Raw genomic sequence first — 19640 nt, 5'->3', positions numbered from 1 at the left:
GGAGTTCAGAACTATGAGTGGGGAATCTCATGCTTCCTTTAGTGGGAGAGTCTAGTACCAGAGGGCACAGCCTCAAAATAGAAGGATGTCCTTTTAGAACAGAGATGAGGAGGAATTTCATTTGCCAGAGGGTGGCGAATCAGTGGAATTCATTATTACAGATAGCTATGGAGGCATTTGGGAATATTTAAAGCAGAGGTTGATAGGTTCTTGATTAGTCAGAGTGTCAAAGGTTACAGGGAGAAGGCAGGAGAATGGAGTTGAGAGGGATAATAAATCATGATGGGCTGAATGGCCTAATTCTGTTCCTATGGTCTAATACAGCCTAATATATCCAATTAGGCTAAGTTATTTCAAATTAATCCCACTTCCCAGCTTTAGGTCTGCAACTCCATTGAATAATCTTGTATCTCTAATGTCTACTGGGGAACTGCTGTTGGCTGAGCTGTGGGGAAGATAATTTGAGTAACTGGATCAAGCAATTGTAGCAAAATAAACTGGGGTTTCTGATATCTTCCATTATAATCTCATTCAATTCTGGACAGATTTAGGAAGAAACATTTGCGCCAATGGCTCATCCAAAATAAACAAGTTAGTGCCTCAGTGGAAACAGCAGACATAGAAAAATCAATTAAAACCACTAAGGTCAATAAATGATTCTTAATGCCTGCATAGGTTTTTTTTTCATTAAGTCACGACTGCCTGAAATTTGGGTCGTTAATGTAAAAACCAGCTCGCTGCTCTATTGGCATCAGCCAGATATTTCCTATGAATATGTTTGGGAAAGCACCAACTAGAGTTGTGGGATTTTCTCAGTTTGAAGCTGAAATGCCCAAACAGTGCTCTGAATAAACATTCTTCATTTAGAACAAATGCTTGAGGGAGCCCTGCACCATAGAACGTATATTTCACGCTTGGGACTCGATCCTCTCTTCCAGAAGACAGTCCCATGTCAAGGCCAGTTTCAGGGCCGCCAGTAGAAGCATTTGCTCTGTATCAAACTAACATGCTTTAGAAAAAGTAATGTAATATAATCAGCCTGATTCCATGCATTTGATCTGCAAACCTCTATGATTCAAACCCTTTAAAGATAAATGTGAACCAATAATTGGAATAAGGTATACATGTTTCATTACATAACAGTGAATCGGTTAATGACTAGAAGCAACTTTCCCTGAGAATCAATGGCAAACTCTTGCATAGGGCTTTAGAGCTGACAGCAGCTAATGTACGTGTGCTATGATGTGAATACTCAGTGAAATTATTGACATTTACCACACATTCATTAGGTCATTAACTTACAATACCTCCCCTTATCATCTTTCCCAACAATAATTCCACCCCTTAATTGGAATGTTTAGTACATTCCATTTACGAGCACTTAGTGCATTCTTATTGTTACCTTATTGCTATAGAAATGATGACCGATTATGTGATAATGTGTTACAGGCTTCTAAGGAATATTTTCAGGAAAAGGCTTGCATGATACTTCCTAGTTTGAGCAAGAAAGAAGATAACTCATCAGGTACTGATCAGACTAAAATTGCAGAAGCTCAAATGATTCTGGAGAAGCTGAAGCAGACTCTCAGTAAAAAGGAAGAAGAAATTGCTGAGCTTCTTCAAGATGAAGGTCAGCCTGATAATCATTTTACAACATGGACTAAAAACCAGCTTGTCCACAGTGACCCATCAAACATATTTCTATTGAAGAAAATTTTAGAAAAGGTGAGGATTTTTAAAACTATTGCATTTTGCTTTATTAATCTTATGGAGGTGAATATAATACATCGCAAATTCAGTTTTTTTTAGCAATTCTTAAAACTAGTTTTGTTCCGACAGATATTTGTTAATTTCCATACCAATTTTTGAGTCAGGAAGTTGAACTCAATTGTAGACAATAGCTATTTAGTGGAATTAATAAGCAAATATTTTAATGTCTAAGGTTTTTTTGCAGAATGCTAAATAAAAAAAAACTGTGTTTTGAAGTTGTCCTTGTTTGAAGAATGGGCAATCAAGTTCCAAATCAGGTGGTGATGGGCAAGCTGTACAACAATAAAGTGATCGCACTTGCAATCTTGTTTCCGTAGTTGTGTCTGTGGTTGTGCTTTCCATTTGTTCACAGGATGTAGGCTTGCAATACGATATTTTTTTGCTGATTCTTAACTCCCCTGAACTGAGCAAACATTTAAAATTCAGCCTCAGTGGTTATAGGGCAAGCTGACTACTGAAATAAGATCTCCTTTGCTAAAAGATGTTGCTAAATTAGTTGGGTAAAATCAATGGCGGTAAATCCTTCTGTTTGAATGTATCCAGATGCCTTTCTGACTGATTGGTTGTCTGTCATATCTGACGATGACAGATTTGTGCATTTCTATTGTATGTGCATAGGTGGTTGCTGAGTCCAAGATGTGAGCAATAAAGATGTCCACAATAAGATCATGAAAACTGTGCTGGAACTAGAAGTGAGCCGCTGCTATTGCTTTTCTTCTTTGTCGGACAGTGATTAGTACTGATCAGCGTAGCTCCTGCAGGGTTTTGGGAGTGGTTCTAACCAAGGCTTGTCAGCCACTCCTGTCTTGTGCACTCTGTGTTCCAGCCAGTTTGGTCCAAGCCCAGCTTGTGCAATGTTAGTTTTCATGCAGTCTTTGAACCTCTTATGGGGGGGGGTCAATTCCTCTTTTCCTCTTGCCCAACACAAGCTTGCTGTTTTGTAGCTGCTTGGAGATTCAGGAATCCTTCATGCATATGACGTGTCTTGTCCACCGAAGCTGTGCTTTTAGGATCAGGGCCTCAACACTTGTGGTCCCTGCCCTGTCGATGCTGAATATCCCATATGAAAATTAGTTTGCAGGAACTGGGAAGCATCAGAGCAGTCACGAGAAAATCTGCAGATACCGGAAATCAAAGCAATACACAGAAAATGCTGAAGAAACACCAGGCCAGGCAGCATCTGTGGGAGAGAGTAAAGAGTCAACTTTTTGGGCCAAGACCCTTCATCAGGACTGGAAAAAAGAGAATGGAAGTCTGAATTAGAAGCTGTGGGGGATGAAAGAAAGAAATACAAGGTAGTAGGTGATAGGGGAAACCGGGAGGGGGGAGGAGTGAAGTAAAGAGCTGAGAAGTCGACTGGTGAAAGGGGTAAAGGGCTGGAGAAGGGGGAATCTGATAGGAGAGGATAGATGGCCATGGAAGGAGGGTCAAAACAGTTATCTATTTAATGTATTTTCACAGATTATTGACATTATATTTGTCCTCTATTCAAAATCACATCTTGACACTAAGAAGTCCTTGTCAGCTATCAGTGCAATGCCTGCTGGGAGTTCTGTGGTAGGTCATAGTTTACAACAGGAAATCACCCTTTCATAGAGTCTTACATGAACTCTATTGTATGATATGTCAGACAACTGCAAGTTCAGATTTTCCCATGTATGCAGCACAGAATAAAAATTCAGTAGCTACAATTCTTCTCTTTGGCAATGTCCTCTCCTTTTTTGTGGAAGCCCATATCATGATAAATGAATCTCAAGACTTTAGATGCAATTCGGGACAAAGTGATGAGGGAAGGATGAAATCAGCAATGATAAATGTCTGCTCAAATTGGTTTCAACAGCAACAAACCTAACAAGCATCTTAACTCACTCTGGCACCTCTGCCTTTAGTGGATTAAAACCTGGCTTCAGAATCTCACCTGTTGAAAGCAGTGATATCTGCCTTATCATTATACATCATCATAAAATTCCTGTTCTGTAAGTGTTGGTACAAACTCTAGATTCTCAGAAGCAGAATCCGGTTTAATATTGGCATATGTTGTGAACTTTGTGGCAGTTGTACAATGCAAGCTATGGTAATAGAGGGAAAAAAGAAAACTGTGAATTACAGTAAGTGTATAGATATTAATCAAATAAGTAGTGCAAAAGAAAGGAAATAATAAAAGTAGTGAGGTGGTGTTCATGGGTTCAGTGTGTTCTGACACACACCTAACCGCGCCAGCTTCCAGGGATTAGACAGTCCATATGGATGGCTGACACAGCCCCTTTAAAGATTCAGGACTGTCCCGCTAGTTTTGGGAGAAAGAAGGCAATATGAGAGGCAAAGCACAATTGCAAGAACGGGTTAGACTGGTTTAATGTTATATTCACCGGTGTACAATACAATTCCTCATCTTCATGACATTTGCAGAATTAACAGCATACATGAAAATAATAAATGCAACAACAGATTCCAGATTGTTTAATGTAATTTCCTGTATGCAAGTGTAAAGGAGAACAAAATAATTGTTACTCTGGATATGATGCAGCACAAAAAAAAACATAAGGTGAAAAACACAATAAGTATAAACACATAAGATAGCTTATATTCATAGATTGATCATATATCCATAAAGTGATGCCAGACACAGCAGTGTCTCTACATAAGATGACTGACAGGAAATGATAAAATTGTGATAGTTTGGGATGTGGAGAAGTGGGTTAGTTGGTAGAAGTGTTGGTCAAGGTTCAAAATAAATTCATTATCAAGCATTCACAATAAATACAAGAAACACGTAGAAACAAAGACCACACCCAATAGGATGGACAAACAACCAATGTGAAAAAGACAACACACAGTACAAATAAAAGGAGAAATAATAATTAATAAATACCAAGAACATGAGATGAAAAGTCCTTGAAAGAGAGTTCATAGGTTGTGGGAACAGTTCACTGATGGGGCAGGTGAAGATGAGTGAAGTTACCCCATCTGCTGTTTGAGGGGTAATAACTGTTCCTGAACATGATGGTGAGTCCTGAGGCTCCTGTACCTTCTTCCTGATGGCAGCAGCGGGAAGAGAGTATAGCCGGGATGGTGGTGTGTTCTCTGATGATGGATACTGATTTACTGCGACAGTGCTCCTTGTAGTTGTGCTCAGTGGCATAAAGGGCTTTACCCATGACAGACTGGGACTTGATGACATTGAGTTGAGAGGTTGTTGTTGTTGTACCACTGCCAGATTTTTAGTCTCCGTCCTTTATACTTATCCTTCACCACATTTGGTTCAGACAATGACAGTGGTGTCGTCAGCAAACTTAAATATGGCATTGGAGCTGTGCTTAACCTCACAGTCTTAAGTATAAAGTGAGTAGAGCAGGGGAGTTAAGCACGAAGCCTTGCAGTGCACCTGTGCTGATGGAGTTCATGGAGGAGATGTTGTTGCCAGTCCAAACTGACCGGGGTCTTCAAGTGAGGAAATCCAGAATCTAATTGTACAAGGAGGCATTGATGCCAAGGTCTTGAAGCTTATTGATTAGTTCCTAGGGGATGACAGTATTGATGCCAAGCTGTAGTCAAAGAAGAGCATCCTGATGTGTGCATCTCCACTGTCCAAATATTCCAGGGTTGTGTGAAGAACCAATGAGATGGCATTTGCTGTTGACTCATTGTGACAGTAGGCAAATTGGAGTGGATTCTCAGATGCCAGTTGACAAGTTTCATCACCAGCCTCTCAAAGCAAATTGCCACAGTAGATGTAAGTGCTTCTGGACCATAGTCACTGAGGCACCATTCTTCTTAAGCACTGATATAACTGAAGCCTGTTTGAAACAGGTGTGTACGTCAGATTGCTGAAGTGAGATGTTAAAGATATTGGTGAACACTCCAGCCAGTTGATCGGCACAGATCAATACTGGACCCGGTACCCATCTGTGCTGGATACTTTCCATGGGTTCAACCTCCTGAAGGATGTTCTCGCGTCAGCCTCGGAGACTGAACTCACCAGGTCACCAGAACTGTGGGAACTTGCAAATGGCTTGACGGTCAAAGCAAACATTAAAGGCATTGACCTGATCTGAGAACCAAGCTTTGTTGGTTCACTTTGCAGGAGGTGATAGCATTCATCCTCTGCCACAGCTGCTGACCATCCTTTAGTGATTCATGTTTGGTCCAGAATTGCCACTTCCCATGTGAGATGTCTTCGCAGACATGGTATCTGGACCTCTTATATTTTACTTGCCCCTTATCAGCCTTGCCTGGGTGTGAAAAATTATAGCTAGGTGGGAATATAGAGAGAGCTGAGGTTACATCCGATCAGCCATGGTCTTTCAATAGCAGAACAGGAATAGCAGGTCGAGTATCCTGCTGCTCCTAATTTACATGTTTGAATGTGCTTAATGCTTCTCTTATTAGCAGTCAAAATTGAGACCAGTTCCAATGAGCTGATTTATCTTTGAGAAAAATACTAAAACATTGCAGAAAGTATTATGTTTAACTGAATTTGGGATAGGTAGTTTAGTCAAAATCCAGTTTGCCCATTGAAGGTTCTGGAATAACGAAATACAGAAATGACATCTGCATCATGCATTTATTACTAAAACAAATGTTGATTTTATTATTTTTTTATATCCAACATTGCATTCTTTATATAACCTGTGGTTACTTTCTATTCCCTGCCAGTTTCATTCTGTTTATAGTGAAGTTCCTGAAGCACGGCAATTTATTGACTGCCTCTTAAATGAGAATAATGGGAAGGTAATAACAGCCAAGGAAACTTTGAAAAGACTACAACAAAACGTGATTGACTCCGAACAAGTCATGGGGGGAAATCCTACAGATTTTAACAGGTACACAGAATAAATAGATGGTTCCTTCATTCTATCTAACATAGTCCCCATGAACACTGTCAATTTTCTTCATGTTCATCAGGCTGTAGAAGTCAAGTACTTGAAATGACGTAGTGATAATGCGACCTCTGCTGGCTCTATAATATATAGTGACAGAATGAACCAACCATAGTGAAGCAAATCAATTAATAGAGGATAGATTTTCCCAGTTGTAATAAAAGGTCATTGACCTGAAATGCTAATTATTTTTCCATAGCTTGAGAAGTGGTTTAAGCACCTTTTTTTTGTAGTTTCATCCATATTATTTTGTTTCAGGAAAGATTATTATAAACTACTCACCCCTGAAATTTCTTTCCAGATTAGGTATAACATTAAATATATTATATAGAAATTTTAGTCCATTGTACTCAGCCTTCAAAATTCATCCCATTGAAGTATGGAATTATAGAGACCGTTGATAAATTTTTAGGCATCTGTGATTACATTAGACACCTATGATTAATGTTATACTTCCTTTTATTGAGACTTCCCTCAGGTTCCTATCAGCCATGCTTCTCCACTGAAATGTGCTTGGTGCATTTGTAATACCCTGCAGCATCCTATTGAATTCATAGAATCCAAGAGTACACACTAAGCAGTTTTAAGCTGGTCGGCTTATTCAACTTCTATCTGGTACTCTCTAGATTTTAGAGCAAGCCTGAAAAGTTTTTGGAACTGGTCAAAGCCATGAAAGTGTCTTCAGGCTCCAGGAGTGCATAGGCATCTTTAATTGTCTGTTGATTTAACATCCGATAATCCATACACAAATGGACATCCCCGTCCTTTTTTCTCACCACAACAATTGGAGAAGGAAAAGGAGATTCAGGCTCCCTGATCACTCCTGTGTTTAACAGTCCTGCCGGGGTTTCTAGCTTCCTGGTGTAAAGGTCGAGGTCAGTGTTTGAACAGTGTTGCATCAATAAGGTTGATTCCATGTTTCACTTTCTCGGTACATCCAAGATCTAACTGATGACGGGAGAACACATTCGGAATGCTTTGTAGTTTCTGGGTAAGCCTTGCCTTCAACTCAGTGGGGATAGGGGAATCATCAAAGTTAAACTCTCAGCTTGATGCTTGAGTGAATTCTGACTCATTAGGAGTTTTAACTGGTGCTCTGCTGGAAGTATTGTTTGTACTGAATTTAGTTCAGCTTTAACGCGCTTGAGAGGAATTGTGACATCATGTGCTGTTATACTGGAGATCACCACAGATAAGTGACAATGTGGCTTATTTTCCAAAGTAACTGGGCAAGTCCTTACTAAAAGTCCTCCAGGTAAGGGAGAAGAAAATAGATGCTCCATTTTAGCCCATTTGTCAGGATGTGGCGTTCTGACTGTGACTGATCCGCACAAGACTAGGGACTGCCGGCTGGAATTTTTCTATGGTGTTTGCTGGGTACTCTCATCTGCTGCCCAGCATTTCCCTCTTTAGTCTGTCTTTGTTGCATTTGTAAAACTTCCAGGACTTGCATGTAGAAGAGAATTTCTGGCTACTTTGCAGTTTGGGGAAGTCTTGATACAGCTCATCAAGGGTAAAACCACAGGCTGCAAACATAAAGAGACATCCAGAACAATCAATGCTAGGATGGGCACTTCTACATCCACTCCTATAAAGTCCTTTGGGAATGTAACATTGACTTCTACATATCCCAGGTATGGGACAGCTTGTCCGCTTGCAACCTCAACTTCCAACAAGTTGCTGTGAGAATGAACTGATAGGTCTGACAAGTTGTGATCAGGTTTAGAGATGGTAGTGACCTGTGATCCTATATCTAATGAACAATTGCATTTTCTGCTGGCAAGGTTTATGTGCGCAGTGCACGTTGTGCTGACTAATCCCTTAGGCCCGTGAACAGTCTGTCTTCGGAACTTTGTTTCACCGAGAAAAATCCTGGAGCTTTTGGGAACATCAGCCCCCGTTTGTTCTGCAACAGGAGCCGCTTCTAGTTTAAATGAGGCTCGGGTGCACCATAACGTGATTCCCACTCACTCCATCTCTTTTTAAGCTGTCTTCTCTTGAATTTCAGCATTTTGCTAAGTTAGTTAAGAAGTAACTGAAGTTAGCTGTGCTACATCATATTTACAGGTACCTGCGGTCTGTGACTCTGTGGCTGTTTCTAATTGCAGTTTCATGTGTGCAGTTCTGGAAGCATGCTTATCTTCCGCAATGCATGGAAATGGCAATACAGGCGGCCTCTGTTTTTCAAACGTTCGCTTTACGACAGCTCGCTGTTACGAAAGACCTACATTAGTACCTGATTTCCCTAACCAAAGAGGATTTTCGCTTTTATGAAAAAACAGATGCCCACTTTATACATGTATTTACCCCGAGAAAGACTACCACAACCGTGAAGCCTTGTGCAGGCAGTTGTGTGCGTATGCATGTACATGCTGATTTTTTTTCTCCAAATCGATTTCAGTTCGCTGTCGTCTTGATTTTGAAAAGTGAAACTACACTGTACATACAATACTTCTACTTTATTCTTCTGTATATTTATCATATCATTCCTGCTTTTACTATATGTTTGTGTTATGTTAGGTTTTATGTGTTATTTGGTATGATTTGGTCAGTTATTTCTTGGGTCTGGGAACGCTCAAAGATTTTTCCCATATAAATTGATGGTAACTGCTTCTTCGCTTTATGACATTTCGGCTTACAAATGGTTTCATAGGATCGCTCGACCTTCGGATAGCGGGGGAAGCCGGTAGCTCAGTAAACAATGGCGGGTTTTGGTTTTCCTGTTTCAGCTGCAGCTCTAAGTTCGGGGAGCAGTCCCAACATCCCCTATAAAACTACTTTAAAAAATGATTGTTAACTTCAGTTTTGGCAACTCCACCTTGCTGTACAGTCAGTGGCAACATGACTTTTCCTCTATGACTTCCATTTTCTTTCATTGCAGGTTTTAACTGAACAGTAAGATTCTTCTAGTGCTTTGTATCAGTGTTTTAACATTTATCTAGTAAACTGCCTCCTGGCTGTCTCACCAAGTTTTTTGTAACGGGTAGCGAAAGGAGACAGTGAATAGAAAGCACACACTCCTGGAAGTAAGTTTTATTTCTTTAAAAAATAGCAATATATACAAAATATCTACATGAGTAAGAACAAATCAAAATTCTAACATTCTGTTTTAGGTTCCAAATTCTAGATATCAATGAAAACCAAGTTTCTTTTTAGTTAGGATCAATGAGTTTTATTAGAATAACCATTATTACTCCAATTTCTCCAACTAATTAGATCTGGTTTAAACCTATTTAAAGGTTAACAGACTAACCTTTTCTTTTTAATTTATCTCTAGTTAGCTAGGAAGATAATTGAATTCCTATTCTTAATAATTATGGTTAAATTCAGTTTCTGTTTAGGTCAGCATGTCTAGAAATTCAAATTCAACATCCACATTTTGTACACACACACACACACACACACACACACACACACACACACACACACACACACACAAACACACACAAACACACACACACACACACACACACACACACACACACACACACACACACACACACACACACACACACACACACACACACACACACCCTTAACTCTTTTCATGACAAATTCTCCAACACATCTCATTCAGTCACTTATCTTTGCAAAAATAATCAGTTCTTCCAGAAGATCAAATTCAGATCCTTCGAATGAAAATTAAACTTATACATCCAACCATATTAAATCCTCTACATCATTAAACATTTCGTTCCTGCGCTGGTTCTTTATCTTCGGTGGCTCGCCATCTTGTTTTTTGGTTCATTGGATGAAGTGGTGGCTTATCCATGGAAAGTGATTCACAAAACTTATACAAAAGAAAACCTGACCTGTATATGACAGGATTGCAGACCATTAGTTCTTATATGCATTCTATTTTCTAATTCAAAATAATTCAATATCACATTGTTATTTCCAAACATCTCTCAGTTACAGTACTACTGAACATATTTCACACACAAGTTATACACTCGGGATAGTAAAAGTGTTTTAACTCACCAGATCCCTTGGTATGATTTAACAGAACCAATTCCTGGTAGAAATCTTGGACAGTACTCTCTGCTGATATCTTGCTATAGCTGATGCTTGTTATAGCCGTAGCTTCAATAAATCTTAAACCAATATCACCTTCTTCCAGGGGTTTCACCCTGAGGATTTCCAGTAAGTCGGATACAGATACTAACTACTAATTCCAGCTTCTCATCTTTAGGTAGTTTCTATAGTTTGCTGCATTTCCGTCGCTTGTCCACGCCTCATTCTCACATGTTGCTTTTTTTAAATTCGGTATACCTCATTTTCATCCCATTATATCTTTCTAATTAATTTCTAACATTATATTTTTGGGTTTAATTAAAACAATAATGGATATAAATGTGCCTGAATCTATGGCTTAGGAAACTCACTACTGCTCATTAACATATTTAAATCCTCCTCCCAGAGTTTCTGAAGTTCCAATCTATGGGATACTGTTGTGACATGAAATTGCCAGTGTCGAAGGGAGGCAGAAGATTTCACGTGTACAAGATAAGTGGCTCTCTCAGCACTTGGCCTTCTTGTGGAGCAGAAGGAGTATGACTCACCTCCTTGTCTCCACATACCCCTCAGGAAAGCCAAGAGACTCTCAAGCCCTGGTCACCAAACCATCTCCAATCCTTATCCTTGATTGTTAATATTTTACAAAGACTATTGTTGAACCAGTCTCTTCATCATGACCTGAGGTCCCCAAAAATCCCCAGCCATTGCCTCCAAACACTATGTACAAACTCTCTGCCATTTCTGCTAAACAGTTCCTACTTTGATAATAAATTTTTAAAAAGCATAGCAATGATGTCTTGCTGTTAAGATGAGCCATTCCTGGATTTTATTTTACTTCCCCACTTTGTCTGAATCGGAAGGGCCTAAATCTCCAATTAGATCCAAATTGATGATTTTGAATCTGAAAATCTATTTCTTGAGACAATCTGATTAAAAGTTATTCTGAAAAATCAATTTCCACTGTAGCATGTAGCTCCACTGTGAATGCTGTAGCATGCGTTCCTCTTACACTCCAGACCCAGCAGTGAAATTTCAATGCTTATAATAATACTGTGGCAGATGCATCTCTATAGGGTAATGGTGGTAAAATTGACAACTGCATTGTCCTCATGGAAACAAAATCCCTTCTTCATGTGGCAAACACCCTCTAGTTTTGCAGCAACACAAGTGGAATAGACTCAGAACAAAATTGGTCATCCATGAGGCACATTTTACTATCTGTAATCTTATGGACTGACATGTCCCTCACTCTCATTAGTATCAGGCCATGGAAAAAAAGTCTGGTACAGTGAGGAATACAGAAAGCAGCACTGGGTGAGGGAGTTGCCACCCTGCAACAGTCACATGTTCAGTTTTAAAGCTGTGTTCCACCAATGGTGTGTCAGGCCATGACAACCATGTCAACCATAATGATTGTGTTAAAGGAGCAAATACCTAAATGGTTACAGTTACAGTTTAGAGTGCGAGATAGAAACTTCAGATTTTAGTCCATCCTGTGCATTATCATCATTGAATAGACTATGAGGAAAGTAAGTGCTTAGGAATCAGAGACATAGAGATTTTCTTCAAAGACTGCAAAAGTTACAGTCGATACAAAATACTAGACGAGTATCATTATTGGGGGTTTGTCCAATTTCTTTTTCTTCCTAGAACACAATTGCCCAATGTTTTATCGAATTATTCTGTGTGTTTGTTTTTCATTTAGAATACATTTAGACCTATTTTTTCAGGTTTCAGTTTCCAAAGGATCCTGACAGAAATCTAGAAGATGTACAAGCTGAACTCTGGGAAGCAGAGATGGCAGTGGGGGCACTAGGTAGCATTAGTTCTGGATGTATTAATGAACAACTGTACTCTATTGTGACAGGTGAGACTCAAAACTTCTACTAATAAATTTCCTTAATAGCTTACCTCACTCAGCTTTAATTTTAAATGGTCAACGGTGAATTTATCATTTCTTCGAGATTTTCTTTGGTCCACTATTCTTCTAATATCATAACACAGATAAAAATGGGGAATATCTTCTTACCTTAACTTTCTAGGAAGATTCATTTGTTCTCCTGTATCACAGGGCCCAACTCTTCCTCAATGATTACAGTGTTTTTGACTTAAATAGTTCACTCATGAAACCATTAAATTAGCTAACAACAGCTTGTGTGCTGTATTTCTGATATTTTCCTAATGATGAAGGTTTATTTTGTTCCTGTTTCTACCTATACATACACAACTAGTACATCTGCAGCAACAGATTTCTTCCTTCCATTAGATTATCATCTGCGGAATTCCCAAAGAATATACCTTCTTTTGGTGAACTTCCTCTTTCTGACTAACATCTTAGGGTAAGGAGTCAATTCCCAGATCTGATTTTGATATTATTCATATCTAACTATTCACTGTTATTCCCAAGGGGCTCTGTGTAATCAGTTGGATTATCTGGCATGATACTGTTAGTGAGGTACATCTATGTCTGGTTTAGCATTGGGAGAACTTCATTCTCTCCTTTGACTCTCAATAGCCAAAATTGTGTACAGTATTTATGATTTGTTTTGAAGAAAACACTGTATATCTGTGCTTAGAACAATTCCAATTTCTAACCCACTGATTCTTTGTTATTGCTGTTCTTTACCAATGTGGTGAGTATTGAAATCTCTAGATTATCTTACTTTACACTTATGACTGTAAGGCTAAGTACAGCTCCAATCCCATACTAAAATTTGCTGGTGACACCACTGTTGTTGGCCAAGTCAAAGGTGGTGATGAATCAACATATAGGAGGGAGACTGAAAACTTGGCTGAGTGATGTCGCAACGACAACCTATCACTCAATATCAGCAAAACCAAGGACTTGATTGATTTGTTTACTACAGGAGGAAGAAATTGGGTGTCCATTAGGGGAACAGATATAGAAACAGTCAGTAACTTTAAATTTTGTGTAATATAACCACCATTTCAAAAAAGCTTGGCCTCTTTCTTAGAAGTTTGCACAGATCTAGCATGTATGTCGTCTAAAACTTTGACAAACTTCTTTGAAGTAGCAAATGAGAGAGTGACAGTGTTGTAGGGTGGGGGTGATTTAGAAACAGCAAGTCTCATCGGGAATGAATCATTCTTTAAAGTAGGAAGTGAGAGAGCAATAACATTACAGGGTGGAAGCCATTTTTGAGTGAGTTGTATTTGAGCTAAGAAAAAGAAGCAAAGTTTAAGCAACGTGACCTTTGTGGGAGTGGGCCACTGTTAGTATGGTCAAGCTTTGGTGATAACAGGCGGAGGCTAAGTGTACTGAGTCATTATTATCATTTTTTTTTATTGTGCAATTTGGGCTTGAGAAGTTGGAGCCAAATACATAATGAGGTTGGCAGGAAGAGGCTGAGTAAATGATCTAGGTGAGGGTGGTACTCAAAGATTTCAGAGAGAAGGCAGAGTAAAAAAAACAGGTAAGATTTTTTTGGCTGTAAGTCATTAGTCCTTAATTCAGCATAGGCAGGATGGTTAAGGCCCTGGAGTGCTCCTTCTGTGAGATGTTGGATTTCAGGGTACCTAACAGTCTCCCTAAAGACTGCATCTGTAAGAAGTGCACCCATCTTCAGCTGCTGACTGACTGGCAAACTGAAAATCTCATGGATGAAACTTTGACTTGAGTGGTTACTCCCAGAGTGAAGGCCTCAGACAGTAGATGGGTGACAAGCAGGAGAAGTAATGGAAGTAAGCAGTCAGTGCAGACCTCACCCGTCGCCATTCCCCTCAGCAACAAGTATATCCCATGGATACTGCTGGGAGGGATGACTATCAGGGCACAGTGGTAGCAGCCAGGCCAGTGGCACTGTGGTCAGCTCTGAGCCTCGACAAGGAAGGGTAAAGTTACTCAAAGCAATAATGACATTTAAGGGGATAGACGAGAGATTCTGTGGCCACAACAGAGAAGCAAAGGTGGTGTGTTGCCTCCCAGGTGCTAGGATCCAGGATGTCTCAGGGCACTGCAGAGGATTCTCAAGAGAGAGGGTGAGCAGCTAGAGGTCATGCTGTACATAGGTAGAAAGGGGAAAGAGGTCTTATACAGAGAGTAGTGGGATCGAGGATAGAGGCTGAAGAGCAGGACCTCCAAGGTAGTCATCTCTGGATTACCTCGGTGCCACAGGTTAGTCAGGGCAGGAATGGCATGATAGTACAGATGAGTGAGTGGCTGAGGAACTGCAGCAGGTGGCAGCGTTTCAGGTTCTTGAATCATTGGAACAATTTCTAGGGCACAGGTGACCTGTACAAGAGGGACAAGTTGCTCCTAAACTGAAGGGAAACCAATATCCTGGCCGGGAGGTTTGCCGGTGCTACTCGGGAAGGTTTAAATTAATTTTGCAGAGGAATGGGAACCAGAGCAACAGGTCAAAATGTGGAGGTATGGAGAGGAAGGTAGATGTCGGATCCAGTAAATACAGGCAAGAGCAAAGTTATAGATACAATGGTGTGGATAGATTAAGTGTGTATATTCATACTAAGAGTATAATGGGTAAAGGTGATAAACTTAGAGCATGGATCAGATTATGAAACTATGATGTTGTGGCATTACAGAGACTTGGTTGGGAGAGGGAAAGGAGTGGGTTCTCAATTACCCAGGATTGTGGTGTTTTATAAAAAAATAGAGATGAATAAGTTTTATGTTCATTTGTTATATGCTGTTATCATATGACATGGGCAATCATGGTTGTTCTTGGCAAATTTTTCTGCAGAAGTGGTTTGCCATTGCTTCCTTCAGGGTGGTGTTTTTACAAGACAGGTTTCCACAGCCATTATCAATACTCCTTAGAGATTGTCTTCCTGGTTGCATAACCAGGATTTGTGATAAATCATACAACCATCTACCACCTGCTCCATGGCTTCACATGACCCTGATAGGGGGGGAGTGGAAATGCTAAGCAGGTGCTACACTATGCCCAAGGGTGACATGCAGGCTAGAGGTGGGAAGGTGAGCTTTGAGCCTCTTTTGGTAAGGACATATCTTAACCCCACCACCCTCAGGACTTATGAGCATTTGGAAAACTATGGCCTAATTAGGAAGAGCCAGAATGGCTTTGTGCACATCAAGACATAAAGTGACTGATGAAAGTAGAGTTGTGGATGTTGTCGACATAAAACTTAGTAAGTCATGGGAGGCTCATCCAGAAGATAAGCTACATGGGATGAATAGTGAATCGGCCGTTTAGATTTGGAACTGGCTTTCCTATAGAAGACAGAAGGTAGTGTTTGAATGGACTTATTCTAGCTGGAGGTCTGTGAATAGTGGTGTTCCGCAGGGATCTCTACTGGACCTCTGCTGTTTATGATGTATTTAAATGATCTGGACATGTGGATGAGTATGCCCGTAAGTTTGCAGATGATGTGAAGATTCATGTTGCTGTAGATAGTGTAGAAGACTGGCAAAGAACACAGCAGGAAATAGATCAGTTGCAGATAAGGACGGAGAAAAGGCCAAAGTTTATCCTAGCCAAATGTGAAGTGTTACACTTTGGTAGGTCAAACGTAAAGAGACAAAACACTGTTAAGGGCAAGATCCTATTGAGGAGCAAAAGGATCTTGGGGACCAAGTTCATAGTTGTCTTAAAATGATCACACATTTTGATAGGGTGGTTAAGAAGGTATATGGCATGTTTGCCTTTATTAGTTGAGGCAGTGAGTTCAAAAGTCAGGAAGTTAAGTTGCAGCTTTATAAAAACTCTAGTTAGGCCACACATGGAGCATTGCATACAGTTCTGGTCACCCTATTACAGGAAGGACGCCAAGGCTCTGGAGAAGGTGCGGAAGAGGTTTACCAGGATGCTACCTAGATTAGAGGAAATGTGCTATAATGAGAGGTTGGACAAACTTGAGTTGTTTTCTGTGGAGCAAAGGAGACTGAGAAGGGATCTGACAAAAGTTTATGAGATTATGAGAGGCATAGATGAAGTAAACAGACAGTATGATTTTCCCAGGATAAAAATGTCCAAAACAAGAGGCTATGCATTTAAAATGGGAGGAAGTAATTTCTAAGGAGATATGAGGAGCAAGTTTTTTTTCACAGAGAGTGATGAGCGCCTGGAATGTATTCCCTTGGGTGGAGGCAGAGGCAGGTACATTAATCAAGACTTTTAAGATGTTTGGATAGGCACATGAATGTGAGAAAAATGAAAGGATATGGACATTTTGCAGGCAGAGGGGTTTAGATTAGATGGCCATTTGATTACTAATTTATTTGGTTCAACACAATATTATGAGCAGTAGGTGCTGTCCCTGTACTGTAATGTTTTATGTTTTACATTCTGTAGGTGCACAATGGAGAGTATCCTGACTGGTTGCATTAGTGCCCAGCAATAGAAAAGGCTACAAAAAGTAATGGATACAGCCCAGTCCATCACAAGAAAAGTCATTTGAGTACATCTATAAAGAGCTTTGCCACAAGAAAGTAGCATCCAACATCAAGGACCTCCACCATCCAGGCCATGCTCTCTTCTCATTGCTACTATCAGGAAGGAGGTAGAGAAGCCTTAGCCTCACCACCAGGTTCAGAAACAGTCATTACCCTTCAACCATCAGCTTCCTGAACCAGCATGGACATCTTCACTCACCATACAAAGACCATTGAACACAACCTATAGACTCACTTTCAAGGACTCTATAATTCATGTTCTCAGTATTATTTAATTAATTATTTGTTTATTACTGTTATTACTGGTTTCCTTTTGTATTTGCACAGTTTGTCATTCTTTGTGTGTAATTTTACATGGATTCCATTGTATATTTTTGTTCTACTGTGAATGCCTGCAAGAAAATGAATCATGGTCGCATTTGGTGACACATAGGAACTTTGATAATAATATTTTTAATGTTAAGCTTTGAAGTGTAATGTTTACCATTAAGAATAGCATGGTAATGTTATATTGTTTTTCATTCCTGAAAAATATAGATCGAAACAATGGAGTTGATAGAACTAACCAGAGACAAACATTGAGGAGAGGATACTTTCCATCCCCATACAGGCAATTTTGGCTGATAACAACATACAAAGTTACATAAATACTATTGATAACCCATGAGTGAAATGGACTCTTAAAATATGGAAAGTATCATAAAAGAATATAAACTAGAGGGAGATACTGTGATTCTTAAATGGTGTGAATATTACTCAGATTTTACACCGAATAAACTGGATGCTAGATTTAAGTACTGGACAGCTAAAGGAATAACAGTTATTTGCAATATAATGAAAGAGGGAAAACTGTTCAGTTTTGAAATGCTTAAAGTGAAACACCTATTAGAAAAACAAGACTTTTATCGGTATTTGAATATGCTACAGTATGTTCATGGGAGGGTTAAAAATGTAACCAGGGCAAGTACGTGTTTGATAGAACTACTTAGAAAAGTATATAATTCAGATAATGGTAGTGGAATCATTTCAAGCATGTATAAGGGTTTGTTAAATCTTAAAACACATTTGATTTCATACATTCAAACAAAATAGGACAAGGAAGGAGGGATAATTATATCTGAGGAATAATGGACAAGAATATGGAGGTATCAATGGAAGTGTACCAGTTCACAGAACTGGAGGGAGCTTGGATGGAAAAACTTGATAAGATATTTTATTACACCCTCTCCAAAATCCCATTATGATAGTAACCTCCCTGTTTGCTGGAGAAATTGTGGAAATCAAAATGCAAACCATTATCATATTTTCTGGGATTGCCCTGTTTATCAAAGACTATTGGAGTGTGATACACAATGTGCTACAAGACATTTTTAAATGTGAAATACCCTTAGAAAATAAGACTATATATTTTGGGTATATACCTTAAGAATGATTGAAAAAAGATAAATATTTAATGAAGATACTGCTGGTAGTTGGTAAAAAGACTTTTACCAGGAAATGGGTATTACAGGAGAGCCCATCTTTAAATGCATGGATGGAAATTACAATGGACATTTACAAAATGGAGAAGAAAACAGCATCTGTTAAAACATAAGTTGGAACAATTTGATTCATACTGGGAAAAAATGGTTTAACTACATTTCACCTCATAGGCCTGACTTTATTCTCACAAACCAGTGAATATATTGGAAAAATAAAAGATCACTCCCTACTTGTACATAGTTTTCTCCTTTTGCTTGTTTTTTTCTTTTCTGTAAGTGTATACCTCAGATAAATATTATGTGGAGATTTGTGATATATATGATTATATGATATATATGTACAATGTCTGAAATACATCTTATGGAAATGTTTGTTTGATGATGAACTTCAATAAAAAATAAATTACAAAAAAAAGAACTAACAAGAGACATTACATTAGTGAATCTCATTCTCATTAGCACACATTGTAAATAGCTACCTTTAATATTGATAAGAGCAGAATAACATTATCTGTAAATTATCTACTTTAGTCCACAACCCCATTGTACATAGAACTCTCATTCACTATTTATCAATATAAGGTCAGAAGATCAGTGGAAATTGCCTAATTTCTGTTCATGTTTTTTTAATCTGCATTCATTCTTCCTAATTTAATGCAAACATTGTTTTATATAGCTTCTGGAGATAACAGATTGAAAATTCTGAAAATGAAACATAAGATCTTTGGAGTGATATGTATGAACCTGAATTTAATGTAAAATAAAGCATTCAGCTGCTTCTCTTTTGTTCTTGTGGTGAACTACATATACCTGTCTGGACATGCCCCTCCCGCTGACTGCTCCTGTGGCTCCTCCCACAGACCCGGGTATAAAGGCGATTGGAGGCACTACTCCTCCCTCAGTCTCCAGGATGTCGTATGGTGGTCTCTTGCTGCTGACTGCTCTCTTCCAGCGAATAAAAGCCTATATTTTGCCTCACGTCTCCGAGAGTTATTGATGGTGCATCAGTTCTTTACCTAAGATTGCTGTTATGTTGAACTTTTAAGCAAGCTGTCAGTACAAAGCCAAAGCATTTTCATACCATCTCATTCAATAAAA

At 39.2% G+C, this 19640-nt stretch overlaps 1 protein-coding gene across 6 annotated transcripts in view; it reads left to right on the top strand.

The window, feature by feature from the left end:
• LOC132394047 (putative leucine-rich repeat-containing protein DDB_G0290503) overlaps positions 1 to 19307 on the top strand; it is a 97419-nt gene extending 78112 nt beyond the window's left edge. For 2 of the 6 annotated variants that reach the window (XM_059969701.1, XM_059969702.1), the window contains exons 15-18: positions 1450 to 1725; positions 6427 to 6593; positions 12398 to 12534; positions 16961 to 19306. In XM_059969701.1, coding sequence (XP_059825684.1) covers positions 1450 to 1725; positions 6427 to 6593; positions 12398 to 12534; positions 16961 to 16983 — 603 coding nt within the window. In that variant the 3' untranslated portion in view covers positions 16984 to 19306. Of the gene's footprint in view, positions 1 to 1449; positions 1726 to 6426; positions 6594 to 9531; positions 9677 to 11070; positions 12535 to 16960 lie in introns of those variants that run through there. The other 4 variants (XR_009512150.1, XR_009512151.1, XM_059969703.1 and 1 more) reach the window with 4 other exon arrangements.
• Positions 19308 to 19640: the final 333 nt, after the last annotated feature.

Source organism: Hypanus sabinus, chromosome 5 (assembly GCF_030144855.1).
Source record: "Hypanus sabinus isolate sHypSab1 chromosome 5, sHypSab1.hap1, whole genome shotgun sequence".
In the NCBI taxonomy this organism is placed as follows: Eukaryota; Metazoa; Chordata; class Chondrichthyes; order Myliobatiformes; family Dasyatidae; genus Hypanus; species Hypanus sabinus.
Note: the sequence above shows the minus strand (reverse complement) of the source record. Positions and strands in the feature narration are given on the sequence as shown.